General features: G+C 41.3%; 1 protein-coding gene across 6 annotated transcripts in view; it reads left to right on the top strand.

Moving 5' to 3' along the window:
- Positions 1-25775, top strand: part of HDAC4 (histone deacetylase 4) — a 236519-nt gene that overhangs the window by 129953 nt on the left and 80791 nt on the right. For all 6 annotated transcript variants that reach the window (XM_026852598.1, XM_026852596.1, XM_026852597.1 and 3 more), the window contains 3 exons: positions 3236-3386; positions 7542-7662; positions 13245-13366. In XM_026852598.1, coding sequence (XP_026708399.1) covers positions 3236-3386; positions 7542-7662; positions 13245-13366 — 394 coding nt within the window. The remainder of the gene's footprint in view (positions 1-3235; positions 3387-7541; positions 7663-13244; positions 13367-25775) is intronic.

The following is a 25775-nucleotide window of genomic DNA, read 5'->3' as shown; positions in this document are numbered from 1 at the left end:
CTGGAGGAGCTTCAAGGGCTTTTTCAACCGAGATGATTCTGTGGTTCTGCAATTTAATGTGATGGTTATATTCCCTCCGCATCTGTTATAACAAGATGGAGCATCAGTAGCAGCAAGGACGAGCAATGCAAGCCCCACCTTGGGTCAGCACCCCAAATCCTTATCTGAGGCCCTTGGAATGTTTGGGAAATGAGGATGCAGTCTGAGTGATCGTCAAGCTGGTATAGGCACTGCATCGCCAGCACCCCTGCATTTTGCTGAGCCTGCACTATATATTTCCTGTCAAATACTGTCTGTGTGGTTTGTTTTCAGCCCTAATCATGAAGAAATATTCACGCCATAAGAAGACATCACAGTTCAGACAGAGCACTCAAATAGGTTTTCTTCAGTCATTTTCTGAGGCTACAACAGACACCAACAAAGCGATTTCTTTTCGCTTTTCATGGATAGGATTGGAGAGGTTGCTTCATTTTATTTTTTTTTAATTTTTATTTTTTCAACTTTGAAAAGATTTGAAAACTATATTAAGAATAGGCTTTGTGGAAACTAGGGTCAAAATCAGCGGAAACAATATATCTCTAATGAAACTTCTATAAGCCATCCAGATACAAATTGGTCTTTTCATTTACATTTCACTACAGATGTCAATGAAAGCACAGTTCCTTCTAAAGCATCCTAATGTATGTAAACCATTGCAGGAAGCATAGCATGCAAAGCTTAGGAGACTGCAGATGGAGAGAAAAGGCTCCTGATTTCATAAAAATAACAAAACCTGTTTTAACATATTGTGCATTAAATATTGTTCATTTGCATACTTTCTATGGCTAGGTTATAAAAGCCCACCATGTGGTGGACTTGTTGGAAGTCTGAAAAGATACTCTTTCTCCAAATGGAGATGTGTTAGTGGAAGCTGCTGCTTAATTATAAAACAAAAATAACTAGTTTCCTCTAGGGGTTTTTTTGGTTTTTCTTTTGTAGGTTTTTAGAGTCTGGATTTCTTGTTGTTTACATAAAATTCAATAGAATTAGGAAGGGAAACATAGGTGCAATCACTGCAAATTCTGCTAACCGGGGTTCGGTGTTTCACAACATTCTGCCTGCTTGGAACTGGCAGCAACAGGGACTCCTCCATCAAGAGTTTCCAGCAGATAGCCAGGCAGATTGTAAAGCACCTCTTAGATTATTTTTTTGCATCTTTATATAGAATGGTATAATTTTATGTGTATCGTCTATAGTGTATGTGCGGCTGAAGCATTGGATGGTACAAATGTACAATACCTCAAATAAGAAATTTCTGTCAAAAGCATAAATAGAAAAACGTGCAAAAGGAGAAGGAAAAATCAGTGTATGTGGGGTGAGGGTTTGGAGAAGGATGGAGCGAGACATGCTCTTGGAAGGAGCAGGTTCCCTGTCTTAATAACCATGACTTGCCCTATTCCCTTTATTCACACAGGATTTTGTGAGGCTGGAGCAGTGGGTGGTATCTGAGCACAGGCACCCATTAAGTGCAGCCTCGGAGAAATCTCATCTATCGCCAGAGCAGTGAGAGGTTTGAAGGTTAGGGTTGCCAGCTTAAAATCAGTCTGCTAGTTTATAAGCTGCCAACATAAAGAGTGCAGGGCAGGCATAAGGCGAGCAGGGCGGCGGGGAGCCGGCGTGCTCCTGCATTCGGGGGAGTTTGCACGAGTAATTGGAGCAGCCCAAGTAGTTGGCTTTAGCACGTATCTTGCTGGAGAGGATGCAAATGAAATTGGGAGGCAGTAAATCTTAATTAGAGCTTTTTTCTTAGAATTTTCAGTAGAACTCCAGGGAGGAGCCCTGTGCCAGGGGAATCACCTTTTACAAGCCCCATGGAGATCCATTCACACCTAGCCAAGCTGCAAGCTGCTGAGACGTGTCATTTGTCATCTGCTTTTCCACAGCCCGGCTTGCTCCTGGCTGGCTGTCAAGATGCAGGGTGTTCTCTGAGCACTGACAGGTACCACCCCAGGGCCTGGTGGATCAATCTGCCACCTCTGATCCTTGGGGGAAATCCCCTTTGGACCCAAAAAGGATGCTCTGGGCTGGGGAGATCCACCCCAAATTTCCCAGGAGGTTGGTGAGTCCATGCACATCTTCCAGGTGCTGGGATTTAGAGACCTAAGGGGGAACTTGCACAGTGGACAGGGGCAGGAGCCTTTGGTGCCTCAAGTCTTGAACACCCCGTTTGATGAAAGCTTTGCAAATCTTGACCTTAATTAGGCAATCTGTCTCTTGGTTCTTCCCAGGAATGTGTGTGAGTTGAAAGGGCTGGGGTAAGTCCCTTCTTGAGAGATTATTCATTTAAAAAAATATTTTCTAATCAGTTCTTTTGTAATTAGGCTCATAAATGGGTGGTGATCATGCCCACAAGGCAACTAGTGCTTTTACATTTAGTGCTGAGGTGTGAGGTTTGCACAGCAGACCAGAAGTAGCCAGCGTTTGCTAAAGTTAAAAAGATATATTTGACTCCGTCCATGGGAACTCCTCTATAGACACAGAGAGGATAAAGGACTGTTGGAGAAATAAGACTGCAAAGTCATGTAATTAAAAGACTTATTAAAAACACATGCAAGGGAACTGAACTGGTCTTGCAGAGCCTGTGTTGATGATGCTGTATTTTGCTGTAAGTGCCTGACTTGGCGAGTTCAACAGTATTCCTTCAGCATAGGATTTGTACGTGGTGAACACTTATTTGTAATTAAAGCATCCTAATGGGGTTTTACTTAAAACAGACGGTGAAGAGAAAACAAGGATCCAGCTGGAGTAGTGCTTCACTGTGGCTCAGCGCAGGCTCTGGCACCAGGCTCCGGCAGGGCAGCGGTGGCAGCAGTTGGTTCATGGAGCAGAAGTGGGGACCCAGCCACATGCTTCTGCAGCAGCAAAGTGGTTGGGGAAGCACCTCTTCGGGTGGAAGCTTTTTGTCACTTTCTCAAATTAGGTGCTTTCTAAACAGGATGCTTATGCTTATAAGTGGACCATGCCCTGAAGCCTGGAGCATATAGTGCCTATGGTTTAGCATAAGTGCTGTCCTGACCTAAAAATGGGACTGCGTGAAGTGAGTCATGGTGCAGGAGCCTCCAGAGAAGGAAAAGGCCATTTTTCTTGTTTCTATAAGTTAAGCAACATTATTGTCACCTGATAGCAGCTTCTGGTTTAGCTCTGAGAAGTCTGACCGTGTTAATTTGTTGTTTTTCCCCTCATCCCTTCTCCACAGCAGCAGCAGGAGATGCTGGCAATGAAGCATCAGCAGGAACTGTTGGAGCACCAGAGGAAGTTGGAGCAGCACCGACAGGAGCAGGAGCTGGAGAAGCAGCATCGAGAGCAGAAACTTCAGCAGCTAAAAAACAAAGAGAAAGGAAAAGAGAGTAAGTAGCAAAAGCTCACTTGTTTCAGTGATGACAGGTAGAGCAGATGAATGGAAGCCATAAAGCAGCTAGCTTTTATAAAGCTGGAGAAACCTTCCTGATAGCCTGTCTACAAAGCTTGGCTGCACAGGGAGCTTATGTAAAATGTTTGGAGGTATTGAGGGTAAAAGAGAAATGTATTTCTATGCTTTATCTTAATTTTTGTCTTACTAAATGCCATTTTAGCATTTTTCAAAAGGAAGCGCATCATCTCTTTACTTGATTTAACATTTTTTGAAGTATTTTTGGCAGCATTCCTAATGGAGGCAGAATATTAAGCCCGTAAAATACACCAGATGCACACTGCATTTCTTTTTCTTTTACTTTTCTTAATTTCACTCTTTTAAGACGTAGCCGAGTTCTTGGTTCTTAGCTTTAAAGTGTTTTCATTCAGAAAGTACTTCTTTCATGAGGTTACAGATTGTGGTTGGCTTTCCCATGTGTCATTATGCACTTCATGAGATTCAGTAAAATGATTATGGCCTCACAATTTCCCTTATCAAAGACACTTTGGTTGCTTGTTCGGTTTTCTTTTAGAAGTGAATGGGAGGAAAAATACCTCTCCAAGTTGTACTATCAACTCGTTAGGTCTTCATTTCAAATGAAAGAAAGAAGCCTGTGATGGAAGAAGCGGAGAGCACTGAAAGGTGCCAGGATATGGGCTGTTCTGTGGGACAAGAAACAAGTTGAAGCTCCAAGAGCAGTTATTCTAGTAGGAAAGGACTGGGGTCTAGGAGACTAAAATAAAACTATCTGAAGGTTGAATTCCCTACTCCCTGCATGTGCATCTTGCAACAGCAGGCTTTAAACTGCAGCCAAAATGGGGGAATACACAGACCTACCCCAATATCTTCATAAAGCAGTTCATAGGAGGTCCAGTGTGTCTGTGTGTGTTTGGTTTGGGTTTTGTTTGTTTTAAACACTGGAAATACCAAAGAATCAGAATCTGCTTAAAAGAAGCAGGAGTGAATAAAGGTGATGATAACACAGGTTTGCTACTCTGGTGCCTGGTTGGCTGACATGTGCAATGCTTTCCATTTTCCTCTGGCCGATTTGTGTTATTTTCCAAAGTATCAGTGTTTTGCTGTGCCCCTCTGCAAAATGAATATCTGGCTATTCTCATTAAAGTAATTTGCAAATAAATAAAAAATGACTGAATCTCTTTAAAATGGTAAAAGCATCGAAGCACCTTTTAGATGAAACAGGTGTAGAGGGAAGAACAGAATTTGGGGATGTTAAGTTGAAGATCCTGTTCCCATGGCTACAGTTTTATTTTTAAATTACTTTTTATTTAAGAAGTACTATGGTGTATAATCATTATAGCACCTCAGCTCTTATGAATTCTTAAGTTATTTTTCTCACATCAGAAAATTTTGCTAAGCACACCACAGCTAAAATTGTCCTGATCTGAAATATGAAGAGTGCTTAACAGATGAATAGTTTATTCTCCCTCCTTCATCCATCACTGTAAGCCAAAATACAATTTTGTACCTTTTAGAAGGCAAATCACAAATCAGTTTAGATCAACATAATATCAGCTCCTTGTGTTTTCATCTTGGGAGCCTAACCTGTCCTTCATGAACTGACACTTGCTATCATAAAGCTTTTGATCAAAAGCATGGCTTCCGCAAAAGGAAAGAAAACGTATATGAAGGTAAAGGTGTGTTTTATGCAGGATGAGGAGCAATAACTAGTTATCCTGTCTTTACACTGCTAGGATTGAACCTAGTCCTGCGCATCTATGTTTCCACTCACTCTGGGCATGGACCATTCAGTCCCTTGCTGCTCAGGCAGTCCTGGACCGTGGCTTGGCTTGGCCTTTCTCCTGCAAGTTGGCCAGCTGTGATCAGCCCATGCTATCATTAAGGGCTTTCTCATGTTAATTTCCATGTGTTCCGCTTCTCTGCTCTTATGTTGTGCAACCTCCTCCTTCTGCAAGAGCCTCTTCCTGCTTCTGCTCTCCCTTATCCTCTCCCCATTACCCCTGCGTTATCCTCTATTCCAGTACTATTTGATCGTGGGACAATATGTAACTTGTTTTTGTCTCTGTGGTAGTCTTCCAACTCTTCAGAGCCATCCTATCTGCAGCACTTTGCTCATTGTGGCTCTCCACTGTTTGCGGTCTTATCAGTTGATCTGCTCTTTGCTCCCTGTTCCTCTTAAACACGCAGACCCTCCAAAAACGAATAGGCCAGCTTCCCAGCTTGGTTTTCCCCACCATGCACAGCTGCTCCCCTAGCCAGGGCTGCTGCATGGGCTCTTGCTCTCCAGTTCCTTCTCTCTCATCCTCCTTTTACTCTACCATGCCTTTTGCTTCCATTGGGGTTCAGTGTCTTGCTTCCTGCCTATGGAATTATTCCATGCATATGGGCTTTTGATGTCTGATATCTGCTCTTGCCCTCTTTGCTTATACCCCTGCATGGTGCATTTTATTGTGTTTGTGACAGGTGGTCCCTTTCTGCCTTTGGAGGCCTCTTTAACATCTTTACTGAATATTGCATAGTGCTTCTGCCTGTAACAATGTGACTCGGTCCAAAATAACCCAATATTAGAAGTGACTTAGACTGTTTGTTTTTTTTTCTTTTGATCTTTTAACTCAAGGATCAAGGGCTGAGTAAAGGTCTTGCATGACAGCTTGGTCCATGGCTCCAATGTTGCCCAGGGAAGGGAAGACTACATGTTTTTATCTTGTTAGGCATATATGGGGCATATATGGGGCCTTTTAGCTTCTAATTAAGAAGGAAGACATGCCAGGGGAGCTTTTGTAAACCTCAGGATCCAAAAATGTTTAGCTTCAAGTCTTCTAAATAATGTCAATTTTATCCAAAACTGACAGAACGCAGCCATATTTGATTATTTTAAAGATGTTAATAGATTAAAGATGACACTTTTTGGAGAGAGAAGGCCTTTAAGCATGAATTTGTCACCTATTCTGGTCTAGCCATGTGGCTTGCTACACTCATATGAATTTAACTCCAGCTCCTCAGTTGAACTTCCCACTGGGCTACACGCCAACCCTGCGTTTGTAGAGTTAGTGAGAAAAGGCAGAGCTCCAAAAAGGTGGATTTTCAAGCTTTTGAAGGCGACTTTGGTAGTTGAACAATATTACATCTTCAGGCAGTACTTTATAGAAATATTACTGTTTTCTTCTCTTGGGGAGATACAAAAAACTGTTTCCCCTGTCTGTCAAATATCATTGTTGAGTAGGATCCAGGAGACAAAAGATCACCTTGTCATATTTTTTTTATTCCCAGTAGAGCAGACAGTTTTCCTGGCCTTTTCATTTTCTTGTAGCCTGGATATTTTCCTTTGGAATTCTTGCTTTACGCCACAGTATAGATGAACCATCATTTTCCACATATTCTGCTTGCCAAACTTTCTATGCATTACTCCATCAGGAACTCTGCCTGCGAATCTGTTCTGTCAACCAAATGATAATTCTAATCCATCATCGCAGTAAAACAGACTGGTCTCTATTGTGGAGGAAATAATGATTAGAAATTACACAGTTGACATTTTAACTCTGCGCTACAAAATTACTGACTTTCTTCTTTAAATGTTAGATTTTCTATTTGAAGAAATAGATTGCACACTTGTAAATGAATTGGAATATTATGTAGGTCTTATTGTACACAGATACTTTTGAACAAAGAGGTCCCTATTTACAAGAGTTTTCAAGACAAAAAGTACATGAGACATTTGTCTCATTCCCCTTCTGCTTGCAGATGTGACATTTAAAACTTGAGTGTATACAAGACCCTTTTTCTGAAATACCTTTGATTAAAAGAAAGCTGGAATACCTAGTACAAGTGCTTTATTCTAAGCGTACTTTTATGCAAGTGTAAAAATCCTCTTCAGAAATCTTTTATAGTGAAATGATAAATCTCTGATTAAATCTCTGTTTTCAAACATAAGTTGTGATTATATGCAAAGCTATAGGCAAAAAAATAAAAAAGAGAGCTCCTTACTGGAGGCACTTTGTTCTTTCCTCTTTGAGAGAAAAGCTCTTCTTTTGGACTGGAAATCAAAGATTTCATTCTGGATCTTTTTAGAAATTTAAGTTCTTTAAAGTATGTGAATTGATTAAATAACCTTTTTTATTTTTTGACATTTCAGGTGCAGTGGCAAGCACAGAAGTAAAGATGAAATTACAAGAATTTGTCTTAAATAAGAAGAAGGCATTGGCACACCGGAATCTCAACCACTGTATATCCAATGATCCTCGCTTCTGGTATGGGTAAGTGGTACTGGGCTTATCTTTATGATTCAGCCGGTGCCACCTTTTTTTCACAGTTGCTGGAGATGTGGGGAATAGACCTGATGTGTTTACTGAATAAACTAGAACAGGGATAGAACCAGGGTTTGGCTTTGCTGTACGTTACCCGAATGCATTTTTCAGAGCATTTCAGTGTGAATAACTTTCGTATCTCTTGTGATGCTCACAGCATTTTTGTGAGTAGAGTTCTTCGCTGTCATCTTTAATCCATGCTTATATTCAAACTTGTGAATTCTACCATCAGGATCAACCTTTGTAAGATCTCTAGCTTTTCACCCAGGATTTCATCCTGTCAGGTGTAATAAAATTTGAACTTTAGTGAATTGGGGAAACGATTTTTTTATGTTCAGCGAATTGCTACTTGGGATAGTTGAGCTAGCATTACATTTTCAAAGCCTTTAATGCTTACTGCTCATCTTACTTTCTAAAAGTTTTGTTTACTTGGCTCTTCTCTGTAAACTGCTGGAAACATCGTGTCCCATCTGCACTTCTAATCGCAATTGCCCCCACATCTACATTTTTAACTGAAAATCTTCAGCTGTTGGTCTCCAAGAAAACCCAAATGTCATGTGGGTTGAGAAGGTAACAGCTGATCTTATAATGACGTGGGAACAAAGAGTGACTTCTTTGATGGGTTCAAATGCAGCAAATATAAATGATGGCATTGTGAACAATGTACAAGTTTCAGTTCCAGAAATTGACTTCTTCACTGTATAAAAGAAAACCATCAAATTGGGGTGATTCGAAAACTTCCACTACTATAACATTGTGAATATCTATATTTTTAGAAAAAACAAGAGAGAAGAAAAAAAAAATTAAATAATTCTTAAAAAGATCATTTTGGATGTTGTCTTTAGTGACCATAAAAATAATGAAATTTTGAATGACAAAAGTCAAGGAAATTTTGCTGTGAAATTTATGTTCAAGCTGAGTGCCTGACAGTATTTTAAGATTTAAGAAATAAGCATGGTTACAGGGATGATGAGGTCATAGCCAAAAGATGTTTCCAAATACAAGAAACTAAGCTGAAACTAAATTTGAAAGACATCCCAGCTATGAGCCAGTATAGAAATGCTGAAGTGTAGTTGGCAGAAAAATTCAAATATTTTTCCAGTAGGGTGAGATTGAGCAGTTTTAATACATCTCTGAAAATCTAATCTGAGACTTGAAAATTGTATGGTTATGTCAGGGTTGAAGTGGTGAACTGTTGTTAGTTTATACAGAGATAATATTTAAGGCCCACTAGGTCGGTATCAGGGATAGTAGAAGAAATAGGACAAACTGAATTTCAGTGAAGACAACATAGGTATCTTTTTTAGATAACTGATTTTCCACTGTTCTTGAGACTGCGAAATTTGGGAATTTTATTAAAGGTAGTTGAAGGCTGAGCCACTGTGTTCTCCATTTTTTTCCAGCTGGTTAAAATATCTGTTAATGCAAAAGTGGTATAGTCAACTAGAATTAAGGATAGTCTATAAGTGCTTTGTTCCAAACCCTTTGATCCTTTGGCCCTAGAGAAACCTGGCATAGAATTGCCATAATAGGTGAATTTAGAAAAGAGAAAAATAAATTTGGGAGTGGTCTAAATTCCTTATGATTTTGCACAGTTTTCAATTAACTGCTTTTTCATGCAGAATCCAGCATTCAGAGATGAGTCAAAGAGCAGCAGTCTGTAATACCCCCATATGTTACAGGGCAGGAGATTATTTAGCCAAGTCATGGTTAAGGTTTCAGTATGTTCCCTGCCTTGTTCTAAGCTACTACTGAGAACTTTCTGAGCACCAATATATTGTTTAGGTTTCCTGTGATGCCAACAACATACAAACTGTTGCACAAGGGGCCATCCTGTTTCTCATGGATTTAACGGGCTTGCCATCCCCTCATCTTCGCTCCATCTGTTTTGTGGTGGGGAGAGGATCAGTGTTCTGGTTTTCTAACAGAAGATGTGAAGAGGGAAGAGGCCTCACGAATCTTTCTAAGGGTCTGTCTCAGTGATAAGTTGCAGGCAGGCATGAGCCCGTTCTGCTCAGCCTTTGAGGAGGGCAGATGGCAGCAGGACTGCGTGACTGTAGTGTCTTATCTTGCGGTGGAGGATTTTGAAATGCACCCTTCAGTTGTTAAGGCAGAAGTTGAAGATCTTTCACTTCCATTCTATTTTTAAAAAAATATTTTAAAAAAATATTTTAAAAAAGAGAAAACCTTTAAATTAATTACATATTACTGTTTATTTGTATGTCATCTCATAGGTTACAAATTCAGTTATAGAGATATTTATGTACGCACATACTTCTAATGTGATTCAGTTGGGTGGTGTTTGGATTTCACACACGCAAATGAGGCTTGCAGAAGATAGACTTGATGCTCCTACTGTGAGCAGGCAAGCCAATTAAATGGTAACAGATGCTGAAATAGTCTTTTAAATGACACGCCTGCTTTTAAGCACTTCCTTTGGTCTTATTAAGGTTTGTGAATTCCTTTTTAAAAAAATGAAAGCATTACTTGGAAAAAACAGATCTCCTAAGGGTATTAGAACCACAACGGTTCTGCGTCAATGGCTGTGACATGAAATGTGTTCTGTTGACATGTGAAATAGCTGTTGTTCCCCTGGCCCTTTGGGCCAGGCTTCACTTGTCCACTGAGATGTCCAGATGCTTTTGCCTTCAGTGTCTAGCATCTGTTTAAACTTCAATGCTGACGGTTGCTGGTGCAGTGTTGAGTGTTTATAGTTACTAAATATTTTCTGATTAATTGCTGATGTTAAAGGGCATTGTTGCACGTGTGAATCAACCCTTGAAATGAAAAGGGACCAGTTTTAGAGGTTTTGCAGAATATTGTCATAGTCCAAAGGATCTACTAAATGAAAGAAACTTGGTAATGCTCAGTAATGTTTCTTGGAGGCTTTTGCAGAGGTCTTCATCAGTCTTCAGCTCTGTGGTATTCAAACCACGTTGTAAACTCTGTTTAATATGTAAAGCTCCAGTCTATATGTAGTTGTTTAAAATAGCTTTGTGGACTATAATTTTCAGATTACAATGATGATAAGCAACAACAAAAGAGGTTTTCCTGAATTTCATTGTCTGACTGTCCCTCCTGTGGATCCTGATCCCACTGGACAGACCTGCTCCCAGGAGGTTTTGCTCTTCAAGATACAACATAACTAAGAGTGGTTTAGCAGGAACACGGACAGAGCACCTTGGGCTTAGCAAACAGGGCTTTTATTTCCCTAGGAAGTTGTAAGAAATGCACTTAGGAAGTTGCCACTCAATGTGGTAGCAATCAGGAAAGGAAGTTTAACTGAGTATTTGCATGGTAAGGAGGTAAAGAGATAAAATTATACATTAAATTATTCCAGTGTACCTAGGTGTCTACAGTCTCAGTAGACAAAGCATTCTAGCACAGATACATACGTTTGAATATATTCAGTTTGTGTTGTGTGAATATATTTGAAGCATCATGCATGCTTTGCTGGGCACATGAGTTTTTGAAGAACCTCAGAACTCAAAGAACAGGGGATGTGTTATGTGAAGGTATGTGCTTTCAGGAATGCCTGCAAACTCAATTTAGTATACAATTTCATCTCTTTCAAGACCTCTGAAATTCTTGGGCGGGCATTGAGACCAATTCATTTTGCTCGAAGCAGCATAGGGTGTTGGATCCCAGGCCTCAAGCCGTATAATGTATTCCTGTTTGCAGAGTTAAATATCTGTCATTCAGCAGCCCCAAAGCACATCTAAACAGGCGCTTTGAGTTCCCTGTGCATTCCCTAACAAAGTGAAGAAAATAGCTTCAATGTACATGATTGTGCAGCTTAAGTCATGATTTAAAAAAAGGAGAAAGAAAAGCCTATTGCTTGTATAGGCAAGAGCAAAAAATGCCATTGTGTGACAAGATGGGTTTAAGGGCTCTTGGCTTGCAGCGTCCTGGCTTCCTGTTTGTGAAACATCTCTCTGTGCTGCCTTCCCATGGTATGAGCAGATTTGGGCAGAGAAAGCGACTTCTGTTTTCGGGAGGGATTCAAATATTTTTCAGTTTGGTTCTGTTTTGATTTCAGGTGATGATTAAACTGTGCGTGCATGTGGGCATTTATTGGTGCGAATGTAAAAGAGTACACGATGTGCGCAAATGCTGATGAAAAATACAACTGTGTAAGAGCCTGAAAAATTATTCTGCCTATATGTACAGAGGGGTTTGGAATATAAAGGGGGGAGGATTAGGAAAACACAGTGAATCACACTGCTTGGTAAGAACTGTGGGTATAGAAAATTTTGATATAGATGTTCATATAAACTTTTCAGAGGTTTTTGGTAGCAAAATCATGCAGAAAATTCGATTCATTTTCCTGACTTTTCATTAGCCCCTTATTTTTTGAAGGGTATAACTTGTAGTGGATTTGATGTATCTCACCAAACAGCCCACTTCTGATTTGAGCTTTCAAAACGTAGTGCTTAAGGAATTGGATAAATTGGTGTAATTTTCAACTGGGAATGGCTCATTTTGTTTCCTTAAATAACCTTTTGTAGGAGAATATTTTTAACCAAGGTCTCCAAGAATGCCTGGTTATTAGTCAATGTAAAATTTCAAATATTCATTTCTTTTGACGAAGTTGTCCCATATTCTTCAGCATTTTGAGAAGTAATACAGGGTTTTATTTAAGTTTAACATGTAAAATTTTGTTGATAGTTGTGTGGCTGTCACCTGTATGGCTAAACAGTCATTCTGTTGATGTAGCTACTCTGCTGACATGCAGAGTCTGGAGACTTCCTGAAGTCTGTACTGATTGGGCTTAGTAGAGCTCCTGAGTAACGGCAAAGCTGGGCACATGTCATTAAGCAAGAAAGATGCAGCCAACAAACTGGTAGGAGGCTTAGAAAACTCATTCATTATTTAATATCCTTAGCAAACAGACTGTAATTTACTTCCAGTAGCCTGCTCAAACAAAGCTATAAATTATCAGCTTAGAGAAGTTAATCTGGAAAGGTGTTGAGTACTTTGGCCCTATCTCTGCAAAGTACTTGTGTCGGGAGGCAGAGGAGCAAAAGGCAGAAGACCACCTATGCGGCATGGCTGCTGTTAGCCAGTTTAAATGTGTGGTGCCTAACGTGTTTGTCCTTCAGTTCTGTTTCATCATTAGACTGTGTCTACTATGTCTGGATTTTATTCAGTGAAGGGGAAGTTGTTCATTTGTGCTATGGTTGAGGAGAGAGTAATGACACCCATGCTTGACTTCAAGGATATGATTTATCAAAACCCAGCCCAAGTACGTGTTTAAAATTATATTCATGGTTAAATACCTTCATGAGCTGAACCACGCTCAACAGGGTCATTCTTATACTGAAAATTAAGCGTATGTTTAGTTACCTCCCTGTATATTAGACTTCAGTGTCTTTTTAGTATGAGTGCCTAGGAGGAGAAAGCTAGTACCAAGATCTTTTCCTTTGCACTGTTCACCACTAAAATAACAGATGAGGCAAAGCTGCACTTGTTCCCTTTGTGTGTCACTGGTGTAAAGCTTCTCCATTCTCTTTGTCTTTCCTTCTGTGCAGGAAGACGCAGCACAGCTCTCTGGACCAGAGCTCCCCACCCCAAAGTGGCGTATCCGGCACCTACAATCACCCTGTACTGGGGATGTATGATTCCAAAGATGACTTTCCACTCAGAAAAACAGGTAGCGCTCACGTTGATTTTCTCTGTTGCCTACTGTCTTTGCTGTCATACTTGGTCCTTTTTTTTTTTTTTTTTTTAAGGGTACATTACCAAAAAGCTGTATTTCATTATTTATTTAACAAGTACTTACTCCGTCCTGCTCTCCCTTTATCTGTCACTGTACATGCAGTGTTAGAGGGAAGCTGGAGTTGCTTTGGTTGTGCAAACTTGAAGAGCTGCAGGCAGGAGACAGCAGAGTTGTGTCGAAGTTTGTGAGATGTTTTCACAGAGTCAAAGTTAATACAGAGATCTGGGTGTCTGAAGTCAAAGTATGTTTTGCTGAGTGAGAAAAGTACCAAGAAAAGTTCATTTCTTCTGGGATTTGCATTTTATATACAAGTTTATACTTAAAATAAATAAAAATGTTTCTGCCAGTCAAAGCGTCGGGACTTCCTGCAAGGGTTTTGGTTCACACCTAGACAGTTATTTCTCAGTTAGGTTTTTCGCTGCATGGTGGCTAAGCAGGTCAGTTATTTCTTAAGTATATCTTATGTAAACCGGGTTGTTTTGGTTGGCTGTGGTCCTCAGCTCCGTATCAAATGCCTAAGCCAGCACAGCCTCAGCTTCTAACCTGGCCAGCTCTTGGTCCTCGGCTGTTTCCTTTGGGGAACAGCTGAGCTTCGATGAGCTTGTCCTGATTTGGGGAGCAGTGCTGCTCACGTGGATGGTGCAGACAGTGCTACATGGTGGAAATCACTTCAGAAGAAGAAAAAAAACTTTTCTGAAAAGATGGAATGGAGGTAAAAGGAAAGCGGGGATATGATTGAACTTCATACCTTCTGCGGGTGCTACCTAGCTGTTTCTCAGGTATGCTTTGTGCATCTTCAAACGTGGAGGGATGAGCACAGGTAGTCAAAAAGTATGTCGTCCTTGCAACGGTGACAGTGTGTTAACCAAATCCCTCTATGGATTTACTAGTCTTTGCTCTAAATCAGTTCCCAAGAGCTGGCAGCCCCTTCTTTTCCTTCTGGGAGGGATGTAGGTGCCCTCATGGCACTTCTCCTAATAGTTAGAAGTAGAGCAGGTCTTAGGTGCAGTGAATGGTTTAACACAATTCTTGTTACCTTTGTAAACTTGTTTTTTTTCTTCTTTCACTATCTGATGAGAAAAAAATACACTTCCACACGTCTTGTTCCTCCTGCCTCCTAGTTCTGTGTATTAAAAGACCTTTTGGGAACTTCTTATTCTGGACCATAACACCTGGCCTGCCGGATGGATCTGTGAATAGATTGCCATCTGCTGTGCAGTAGACTGTCTTCCTCCTCAGCAGGCATGATGGGTTGGGTGACAGCAGCACCAGAAGTCAATCGAAAATTGGCAAGCCCTCTCCAGGAGATTTTTTTTTTTTCTCAGGCACACCCTGTACCTTTGGTGGTGGTAGTTTTGACTGTGCCCTTTCTGGAGGACTCCAAAAGCAGAGCTTAGAAAACTGGATTTGCTGAAGGGTAGGGCATCCTTTAATCTCCACTTCTAGATAATGAAAGACCATTAGATGGTCTAGATAATGAAACGCCCCATTAGATTTGCTGTCCCAGGCACTGACAACACAGCAGCAAGTAACGCTGCCTGGGCTTCGGGACTTTGCCCTTCGCAGGAAATGTGAGTGCTGGTGGAGGACAGCCCTCAGAGACTTCCTTCATCTCTAAAGTCAGTGAAGCAAAGATATGCTTGGCGTACACATCTGCCTGAGAGGAAAAATGCAAGCCCAGGCTGCTAGCAGCCATTGCTGCTGTTCTCTTCTGCTGAAGGCTTTCAGGCTCCTCTGGGAAACTACAGCGTTTCCACACAGGGAGGCATCCGTTGGCACCATACCTATCACTTAGGGCCTGTAGAGAGTATGATTCTGAGAGATTTTTAGCCTTTTCCTGTATCTTGTGAAACCAGATATGTTTTAGTATCCCCACAGCATAAATGGGCTTTGACATGCTCCAAAACCTCCCTTGCTCATCACTTCAGGAGACCTTACTTGTGAGACTGAGTTTGAGGATCAGTCACCCTTCTTGCTGCCAGTGTTACGGAAGGGGACTTCTGCAGGGGAGGGAAAGCATCCGCACATCTCGCCCCTTTGCTGCTTCCCAGACTGAGCTCTCAATAAGACTGTCTGAATAAATGCCCTGTCAGACAGGGTGAATTAAGGATGATAAATGTATCTAATCACATTATTAAAGATGGAAGCAACCAAAATCATTGCTTTTTTTTAAAACAGGAAGATGTTGAGCTGATTTTGTTTTTCCAGAATGCTGATGCTTGTTCTTTTTGGGCACTAACATTAATCTTTTGGGGACGGGTCTGTGATACAAATGAGTTCACTTGTAAGGTTCAGGGGAGAATTTTTTTCTGTTGTTTTCTTTTATTTTCCTTTCAACGCAACAGCACGTCAGTCTCTGGCATAGCAATATCCTGCAGAAATCCCATTGCCAAGAATGTTAAGTTGCTTGGAGAAGAAAGGCTTCTGAACAGTCTGGTGTAAACAAAAGGCAGGGAAGGCTGGAGCCCATCCTAAATAAAGTTCTTTATTACGGGTGAGCTTTTCACATTTTTGGCACCAGACAAAACTCTGGCTTTGTGTTTGTAATTTAAAACCACCATGTCATGTAGTCCAATTTTATTAAATTTGATTAAATATTTGCAGATCAAATAACAGAGTCCATCACAATACAGTTCTGATTACCAGAATTGGAATCTGACCAATACTGTCATTAGGAATAGGGTGACTTAGGGGGCTGCAGGAAGGCAGTTTGAGTGATTATTTCTTCTAGGGTGCGTTTTCAGAGCTGGCAGCCTGTCCTGCATGTTGAGAAACTTTTAGGAAGAACAAATATGTCATTGCGCTGGGTTTTAAAAATACTACCTTTCTTTACTCTTATTCAAAGCATCATGATGTGGTCACAGGTTATCCCTCTGTGCATACTTGGAGATAGCTTGCTAGCCTAAAACCCAAGTGTGAATGTTGTGAGAGAGACCCGGTGAACTCGCTTTCATAGAAGATGTGTGAGTGAATGTTGTCTTAAAAGTGCTTGAGAACATTCAGCATGGGAAACAGTCAGTGCTTGCAATGCACTCCTAATGCATCCTGTCCCCTGAAATCCTACCCTGTCTGATTTGTTTTACTAAATTATGTTCCAGTTTCTTGGCCATTTGGTTTCTGCATGAAACTGTTTTCCTGTCAGGCTGCTGGCTGGTGCAGTTACTAATTGCTTGAATCCTGTTCTTAGGCTGGCTGTGGGATGCATTTTACTCAGTTCTCTCTATCTAAACAGTTTGGGGCTCTTCCTTTCCTTTTAACTGAACTAAGAACAGTTTGGCTGATGCTGCTCATGCTTTTGCTGATAAGTAACTGGATTAGCACAAGGATTTTTATTTCCCCTTTTGTGGAGTTTCCTTTATTATATGTCCATTATCTTTAGTATATGCATTCTGTCCAGACCTGTTGAGAGGGGAAATAAAAATATATATTTTTTAAAAATTTAAAATATAATAATAGAAGGGAGTAAGTGACCTTTACTGCCCCCAGATCAAATATGGTGTGTTCCAAATTTAAGGGAGCTTCATTACGTGCTGTACTGGGACCCTCTAAGAAAAATCTCTGGAGGATCCTTTCGGAGTGATTTTAGTCTGGGTTGGGGCAGTCTTTTGTTGCCTGTTTTGATAACTCCACAGATTGTTTGTCAACAGTTTTCTTGGAGCTGCTGAAGTTATTTTTAACAGAGCTTTTCAGTTTTGCATTTCTAAGGAATATGGTGTCCTCATTTTCTCCCCAGGGACAAGGTTGTTCATGGCATTCCCTGCTTTCTGAAATTTGAGCAGTGGACATATTATACATGCTGTTAATTAGAAAGCTGACACAGCCATCATCGAAACTTGTAAAAAGAGAATTATTTAACTTTTTAACGTGCTTTTCCTCTTCCTTATGTAGGGTTTTTTGCTTGGTTTGGGGTTTTTTTCACATCCTGAGCATGATTGGACCATGTCCTGTCAGACACTAGCTTTCCCGCTTGCTCCTGCATAGAAGTAGGGTAAGGATTCCTTGTGTTCACTGGGACTTGACAGCTAATCAGGATTTCTAATGCAAGCCACAGCATTTCAATTAGTTGTCGTTAAAATCAGGAGAAGTTTTGCCAAATTCAGCACCTGCTAGACTTGCCTGGCCAACATGCATTCAGCTCGCTAGGATGCATGAACTGGAAACATTTCCCTGTATCTATATTTAAACCTGACCCCAGGCTGAGAAAAACAGATCGTTTCTTTTGAAGTACTCATAAAAGATGTTCTGCAAAGTCGTACGTGTAAAAATGGCTGCGTCTGTAGGACCCGTGCGGGTTGTGAAGCAGGCTCAGATCTTGTCATGGTTTTGTTCCTGCTGTTGGATAAATCAAACCTTTCCCAAGACAGCTGCTCTCCTTCGACCCTCCTTGTGTCCGCAAGGAAGGGATCTGTGCCTTTGCTGCTGCTTAATTCCCCTGCCTTGGGCTGGCTGCTGGTCTTTAAACCTTTCTCTTGAGAGATCTGTCAGTGGAGGTGGGATTTTTGACAAAGCTGATGTTACCAAAAATGAGCAATTGTTTCATTTTGTCCTTTTTTAATTTGTGCTTCTGGCCCCTCTGGTGTTTGCCAAACCGCTGTGGTTCATTGTGCACAAGATTATCCTCCTGCATCCTTCAAGAGCAGTAGGTGGCTGGTTTTTGGTGTCTTTGGCTCAGTACATGGGGGTACTCGCTCCATGGCTTCTGCATCCACAGTCACTGTTTTGTGAAGTATCACTGAGGCTCTGGGTCCTGGCTTTTTCTTTACCTCCAGTATCACAGCTGGCTGGACTGGAGAGGAGAAGATCAGAAGGATGTTGATGGGCATGAAGATTTTAAGGAGGTGAAGGATTCCTGTGGTTCCAAATACGTTTTCACTGCAGAGCTGTGGGCTAGCATCTCAGGGTGCGAGTTTCCACTGTTTCCAAAGCTAGACTGAATACCAGATTGTGAGTTTACAAAGACATCTTTGGCGAATATGTGTCTCTTAATTTCCTGCCTAGATAGTAAATGAGCGCATGCATGCGTGTGGTATGTACCTGGGGAGAAAGGACAAGTAGAAAGTGTCACATACCCCTCTTTCAGCATCTTTTCTCTGGGGAACAGGGAAGAACAACTACCCTACCCAAAAGCCTCCCATCCCAGATACATCTTTTGCCTTCTACACAAGTCATGACAGAAAAAGGAGGACTGGTTATAGGTCAAGTACTGTGTCTTAGGGCTTGTGGTAAAGGGAAAAAACCCTGTCCTCAACCTTCACAGCCCACACAGTTACGAACTAGCAGGAAAGGTCCAAGGAGAGATTTTTAGCTTGGCATTGTCAGCCCACAGCTTATGCACCCCTTTGCTGCAGTGACTTCCCTCAGGGAGTAAAGGAATGCTATGAAATGAAGACATCTCCTCGTGCTTGCCTGTATGTGATGCAAACAGGCAGAATCTGGCCCATCTGCCGCTTGGAGGGCTGCCCTGGCCAGTGGTTTTCCTGAATCTCACCACCATTTGGGGCCTACTGCAGAAGGAATCTGACAAATGCATTGCCCATGCTCATGGTCCCAGCAACCACTGCAGTTTCCAGCTTACTAACCTCCTAAAAGAAAAGGGTTGCTGTTGTTCTGGCTGAATCAAACATGAGCAGGCTGGGAATAGTGACTTCTTCTAAGCCCCAGCTTGCACTTAGATGGGTAAGATGTACCTAGGCTGTAGGGTCCTGATCCCTTGCTGCCCATCCAGAGCTGGCCATGAAACAGGCAGTGTGGTCCTTCCCTGCCTGCATGTCCCTGCCAGGCACCACAAATCAGTGCTTGTGCACACTGTATGCTCACCGGCTCACAGTGGGGAGCCCATGGGCTGGCACTGTCTCCTGTTTTCTAATATTCTTCTTTTTCCATGCAAAAGAGAGGAGCCTGAGAGAGGAAAAGCATCCAGCATCCTGTGATGTTGTTGGTTTCTTCACAGTATTGCAGAAACACAAGTTGTTTAAGTATTATTTGCAACCAAGCAGGTGAAATTGTTCTGAACTTCTTGCATTTAAAAGAAAGAAAAGGGAAAATTAAAGGATTTGTCAATAATTAAAATGCTGCATTTGTCAAGAAAGGCATAATACCTCTCTGAGTTGGTTCTGATTATTGGAATGTTTTAAATGGTTTGTTTTATGACAAAGATTGTTTAGAGGAAAATAGAGTAGGCTGAAATCCTGGTGTAGCGTGGGAGTATAATTTAGAGAAAATCTTTGAGCTTTGTACGGCATGGAGTGTCACTCAACTTGGAGAGCATCTTTTCTTTCCCACCCACGTTGTCCTTCCAGCTGATGTGGTCAGAGGTCTGTCTTCCCTGGGCGGTTCACTGTGTCCCAGGGACCCACGCACTGCCTTGGGGTGTGCTCTGCGAAGAGGAGGCACTGACCTGCATGAGAAATCCCTATTGGTATAAATAGCCTTTCCTGTTCCAGGTGGAGGACGTCAGTCTCTCTAATCCACAAATAACTCTATTAAACACAAAAATTACTTTATTATTGTGATGCTATAGGATAGCTCTTCAGAACAGCTCATCGACATTTCAGGGAGCAGCAACAAACCAAAGTGCAGTTGGAGGGACCAGCAAATACTTGCTTTAGTCCCTCTATTTCTTCTGGCAATTGCAGCTATATACACACTGGGGAATTCTTTGCTCCCATGTTTTTTTCTGGCGCCAGAGGCTATGAACTGTGTTCCCCATGGGTGCTTGTCTAGCGTTGAGGTTTGCCTAGAGGCAAAAGGAGGGCACACCTCTTTTCCTCACTCAGGGCTCTGATAAAGCAGGTGCACTTTTGACATGAGAGCGGGGAATCCATGAGGAAAAAGCATATCTTCCCATCAGTACTGTCAGTGGTGCATTGAAGGAGAAACCTTTCAGTAGAAGACCAAATAAGGTCTTCTGATTTAGTGTCACCTTTGAGGAGCAGGTGCTCCAGGAGGCCCAGCACCTAGTCCTCAATCATTCAGTGAACCTGCCCTTCTCCTTCTTGGTCATCTCAGCTCCATCTCTGCTTCACATGCACTGCCAGGAGCATGCATGATTTTCACCTCTATGTGTGCGCATATATATATATATATATATATATATATGGTTTTTATATAAATATGTTTATATATATGGTTGGTTCTGGCTGGTGCTGAGATCCTTGGCCTCTGGGCCACTGCATCTAGCAGAAATTAAATTCAAGTCTGATCTAAGAGAGCATGACAGGTGTGTGCCTGTCCTCTGTGGGTCAGCTTTGACCACAAGCACCGCATGAACAGCATCCAGAGTGGTAACTCGGAGTGATTTCTCCAAACTGAAACACAACAGCTGAGCTCTAAGGAAAAACTCCATCACTCGAGCCATGTTCCACAGGCTTCTCAATGCACTGTTTCCCCTCTCCTGACCCTCAGCGGTTTGTGACCACGTGTGACAACATGAGATTGATTTACTGGGTTTATGTTGCTCTCTTACAGTTCCTTGGAAGAGCACCCAGAGCAGGAGGAGGCTGGAAGTAGGGCAGGTTGCTTCTTCCCGTGGGAGCAGCCCAGCATCAGGCAAAGGCAGGGGAGATGCTTGTGGGACATGTCAAGGAGGGAAGAAAGGCAAACTGCACAAGGCTGGCAGGACAGGGTATGGATGTGGTCATCATGGCTGTGGCAGGAAGGTTTCTAGGTACAGAACAGATGGCATCTCAAAAACAAGTGCTTGGTTGTTCTGTGACACTCTGATGAAAGGTGGAGGCAACATCACCATGCGTGTTTTGACCCACCTTGGACTTGTATGTTTTAATGTTACATTTCAGTAAAGGTCAGCACAGTTCTTGAGTTTAAAACACCTGTAGAGTTTTTTTGGAAGAAGCTCACTTTAATGTAAGATTGTCCCCAAAAAGTTGTGGCCACCATGGGTCACTCCCTAGGGTTTTCCCCGGTTTTGTAGCTGCTCCCTGCCCTCACGTTCAGGCAGCCAGTATCTCCCTCTGCTACATGCACTGCAGCTTTTTGGTTGCTATCAGAAATTGCATGTTTTTCTCTTACCTTCTACACAGGTCAGTGCTGGTTTAACACTTTATTGGAGAAACTCACTTGGAGGATCTCATTTTCTCCTTTCTATTCCTTGTCCCTTTCCACATGTCTCTTATCTTTCCTCTCAGATAATACTTTGAACTGTGCAAAGCTGCTGTCTTATTTAGACTTTGGAAAGGGAAAGACAGAGACAAGATGTGGCATTTCCACGGGTTTATTTTTCTAGTCCACTTTTGGCTATTCACAGCGGAAACCTTCCTGGTGCTCCATTACACTGCGATTTTCTGTGGTTTTTTAGTCAGGCAAATAAATGATAGTGAAGCTGTAAAAAGTGTCAGTGTTGTATGCTCGGTTTAATGGGTGTTAAAGCCTTCTTTCTGCTGCTGAGATGCTATAAGTGCTAAACTTCATCATGAAAAGTGCCAAATATTGACCTCTAATAAGTTTTCATTTTAAGGACACAGTAAATAGCCCTCCCATAGAGCGCCTACACAGTCCTGTGTGCCAACACAGAGTTAGGAGAAAAGGAAGAAAACCCAACAAATATCTTTATCTGTCCCTTTCTAATCATGTACCTATGTTTCTAGATGTAGTATTTCAGGTGATGCCATCCACCATGGTACCAAGATCATAAAACCCAGTTTGTTTCAGCAGAAAAGCAGGCTGCCTTGTTTTCATTCTTGTTTTATTTTCTAGTTCAGGAATTTTCTGCTGCCACTTTTGCCCTGTGGTACCTGTCTCCCTTAGGTACATTTGTGGGACCCTATTCTTCTTGTCCCCCTCTATGCTGATGCCTAGAAGTATTGAAAATCAAGAACATTGACTCACTTGGGCTTCAGAGCAATAACGGTGAAATGATTTTCAATATTTTTGTTTGACCAAAGGTTAACTTTGCTGTGTCCAGCTCTACCAGGTCCTACTGACTACATAGGTCACGATCCATGATTTTTGAAGAGGAGAGACCACACCATGCATGCAAAGGAGCAGTAATGAAGGTCTGGGATAGACCCAGCCAGGGAGCAAAGAAGCCACAGGGTGGGGAACAAATGCTTAATTGCAGAATGTGTGGTCTCTCCTGCTGAAGCAGAATAAAAATTTATCTTTTTTTAAAATCTTGGGTTATGCAAAAGACTAGTTTCAGACAGCTGTCTCTCTCCCTCTCCTATGTTCACCCATATGGGGTGACCTGGATGTCTGAAGAGAGACAAGGCAATTGTGTTGGCCTTTGCCTGGCTGGTGAGGCTTAGTATGGATCTTAAAAATAATAGTAAAAGATAACAGCCCTCTTCAGTCCACAGCTGCTGAAAAGTAAGATGTACAAGGACTGGGATCAGGGTTTTCATGGTGCATTGTTTGTGTTATTTTCATAAATGTGGATGGGTAATGGGAACAGAGCAAACACTGCCCAGGACTTTGCGTTGTTTGACTTACATAGACTTAATGTCAGATTAGTTCAGCAGCTTAGTGGATGCAATTCTAGGAAGAAAACAATGAGAATGACATAAATGTTGAAGAATTGGATTACATGGGTCCTGCTGCAATAAATGACGTATAAGAAGGGTAACTTGGGTTTGAGCCTGTGAAAACTAGGGAAGCTTTTGGCTTATGTTCTAGTTATTAATTTACTTGGAGGAAAACAAAATATTCTTTGTATAAATCCTTATTATATGCCAAATTAAATATGTCACTGCTGAAGAAATCCCACTGGCTTTATGGAAGCTGACTCAGACTTGGGCATGGGCTTCATTTGTTTGCTAAACTAATTTTTGATAACTTTAGGGCATTTGTTTAAAAGACTTCACCTTAAGGTGTAGAAAATAGTAAGTTTTCTAATTTAGTCTTCAGATCTCTTAAGTTTACACTAGTTAGCAGTGATGGGGAACAAGTCTTTGGGCGTGTTGCCTGACAGTGTGAATATCAGGAGGTTTTCAGTGGAGTTGGTGTTCCCTAAAGAACACTGAACCTGTGCTGACTGTCTGATATTGATAGTTAGGTGTTACTTAAATTCCTATTTTATACTTTTGAGGGACAGCTCTCTTCAGCTTAAATATACTTTTTATTTTAAAACATCTGAATAGCTTAAAGTATTTTGAGTTTTGGAAATGCCTCTGTTGAAAGCTACATATTTTATTATAAAAATATGCTATTTGTAAATTCTCTGAATTTGAGACTGTTTTGCCCTGCCTGTGCTGAATAGCATTTTAATTCACCTACTTTGGGCTGTATAGCACCCAACTAAATGCATGTAGGGATTATGCTCTCTGAGGTCTTGATGACATGTTAGATTTGGGATTATATCTGGGGGATAAATGGAACCAAATCAGAGTGAACTAAACCAATGTGATTCTTTAAATAGACTGTTTGCTGTTTCAAAACTGAGCCCTCCAGCTGAGGAAGCGATATATGGCATAGTTTTGCCTGAAAATAGTTTTGTCTGATGAATGATAATACACTGCTTTTGCCATAACTCATTCTCAAGGTGTTTTCTCTTTTAAGGCCGTAATTTTCTATGCTCATTCCCTTCCTGTTACATGGAAGGATGTTTTTATTGTGGCTTTACGTATGGGACGTATATGGTCATGCTGGGTAATCTGTGACCCCAGTTCTTTTTTCCCTGCCATTTTAAGGTGTTTCTAACCAATTCATTCTCTGTATTTGAAAGCTGCACAATTACTTGTCTGTTCCCCACAGAAAACATATTTCAGATGAACACCATGCAGGGTATAAATTGCGTATGAATAAAATTTGTGCTGAAATACAGTTTTTATTGTCATGTTTTTCTTTGTCAGGAGACGGATCCTTTCAACAGCTGTGGCATAGGCTTGTATTTCATTTGTTGGTTGGCAGTGCAAATGTATCTAAAATGGATGTATTGGCATCTTGCTGTGACATGTTCCCATTTGTTCTTTGAAGTCTTGACCGGAGCTTCAAGACAGTTACTAGTAGTCAGTATTTGGAACAAATAAAAGCTGTGAATTAAAGGATGGGGCATGAGGTACCAAATGTTCACATGCCCAAAGACTACTTTTAAATTAATGTCAACTTCTGTTTTGAAAAGAACTTTATCAAGTAGCTAGTTAGAGCGTATGCTTGTGTTTTACCTAGTCCACCCTTCTGATATTGCCCTCTGAGCAAATGACAGATTTGCATTCAGTCCCCTGCCATTTTATATGCAAATGCCCTATAAGATGATTTCTGCTTTGCTAATGTACTTCATACTGCATTTCAAGCATCATCTTAAAGAGTCTGACACTTTTTTTTTTAGTGCTCCCTTTATCTCTTGCTGGCATTTTTCTGTCCAAAACATTAATGAAAAGCTTTTTTTTTTTTCCCCCCCTCCCATAAGTTTCATCAAAGAACTGTTTTGATGGCTTAACTTCAAGCATTTGATCGTGAATTCATCAGCCTTCTGAATTTTTAGCCCTGCAATTAACATTGTCAGGTTTGATCTTTTACATGACCCAGTGGTCAAAGCCAACTGTAGGGAAATATATTTGTAGCCAGACGTAGTTAATTCAAATGAGTTTGTAAACCCTATTTTAATTTTTCTAAAGAAATATAGATTATTAGCCCTGGAGTGTAGGGAGCAGAGTGTATCGTACTTAATGGTGAGAGCACAGGATTTGCTGGTTCAAAGGGATTAAGCTGCATAGTTGTTAAGAGTCTGAGGAAGGGAAGAGATAGAGCCAGTTCGCAAATCTTGTAACTGTCAGGAGCCCTGAAGCGCCAAAGCAGATATTTCATGTATACTCAAGAGATCAGAAAGTTTACAGAGAAAATCATCTTGCAGAAGGAATCTTGACTTAAGGCTTCATTACCTTTATAAAAACTCGATAAGCTCTGCTGTGCAAACGTGTGCGGTGTTGCCAGCTGTCATTAACCCAGAGGCATTAGGGGTTCCCAGGAGCTCTGCTTTGACTTTTGGAGAAATGAAATCTCAGGATTTGGGTATAGCAGAAGTTTTTAAGAGAGTCTCTCAAAAGTATGATGTACACAAAGCAAGTTAGACTGTGGTCTCAGGAAATACATGCACACCTACCCTTGGCAGTCGTGAATTTTTGAAGTATTTGATGTGTTTTTAGATATGGTTTAACTTTGTGGCTGTGATGACGTAACCAAGTTGCTCCCCAAATAAACAAACCTTCTCCTCCCTGGCGTTGGCTTTGGCCTTGGCCACACTCTCATGCCCTTTTTCTTGAGTTGATACTGGCTTCAGTTGACATGGGCTCCTCTGATTCCAAGGTGAGTTGCTTCAGGGAGGTGAAACAGCAGAAAAACATTCACCTGTTTTGGTTGTGGGGGTTTTATTTTTGTATTTTCTTTCCCC

This window comes from Athene cunicularia (assembly GCF_003259725.1).
Source record: "Athene cunicularia isolate RWA chromosome 7 unlocalized genomic scaffold, athCun1 chr7_part1, whole genome shotgun sequence".
Lineage (NCBI taxonomy): Eukaryota > Metazoa > Chordata > Aves > Strigiformes > Strigidae > Athene > Athene cunicularia.
The sequence above is the reverse complement of the archived record's forward strand: the minus strand, read 5'-3'. Positions and strand labels throughout refer to the sequence as shown.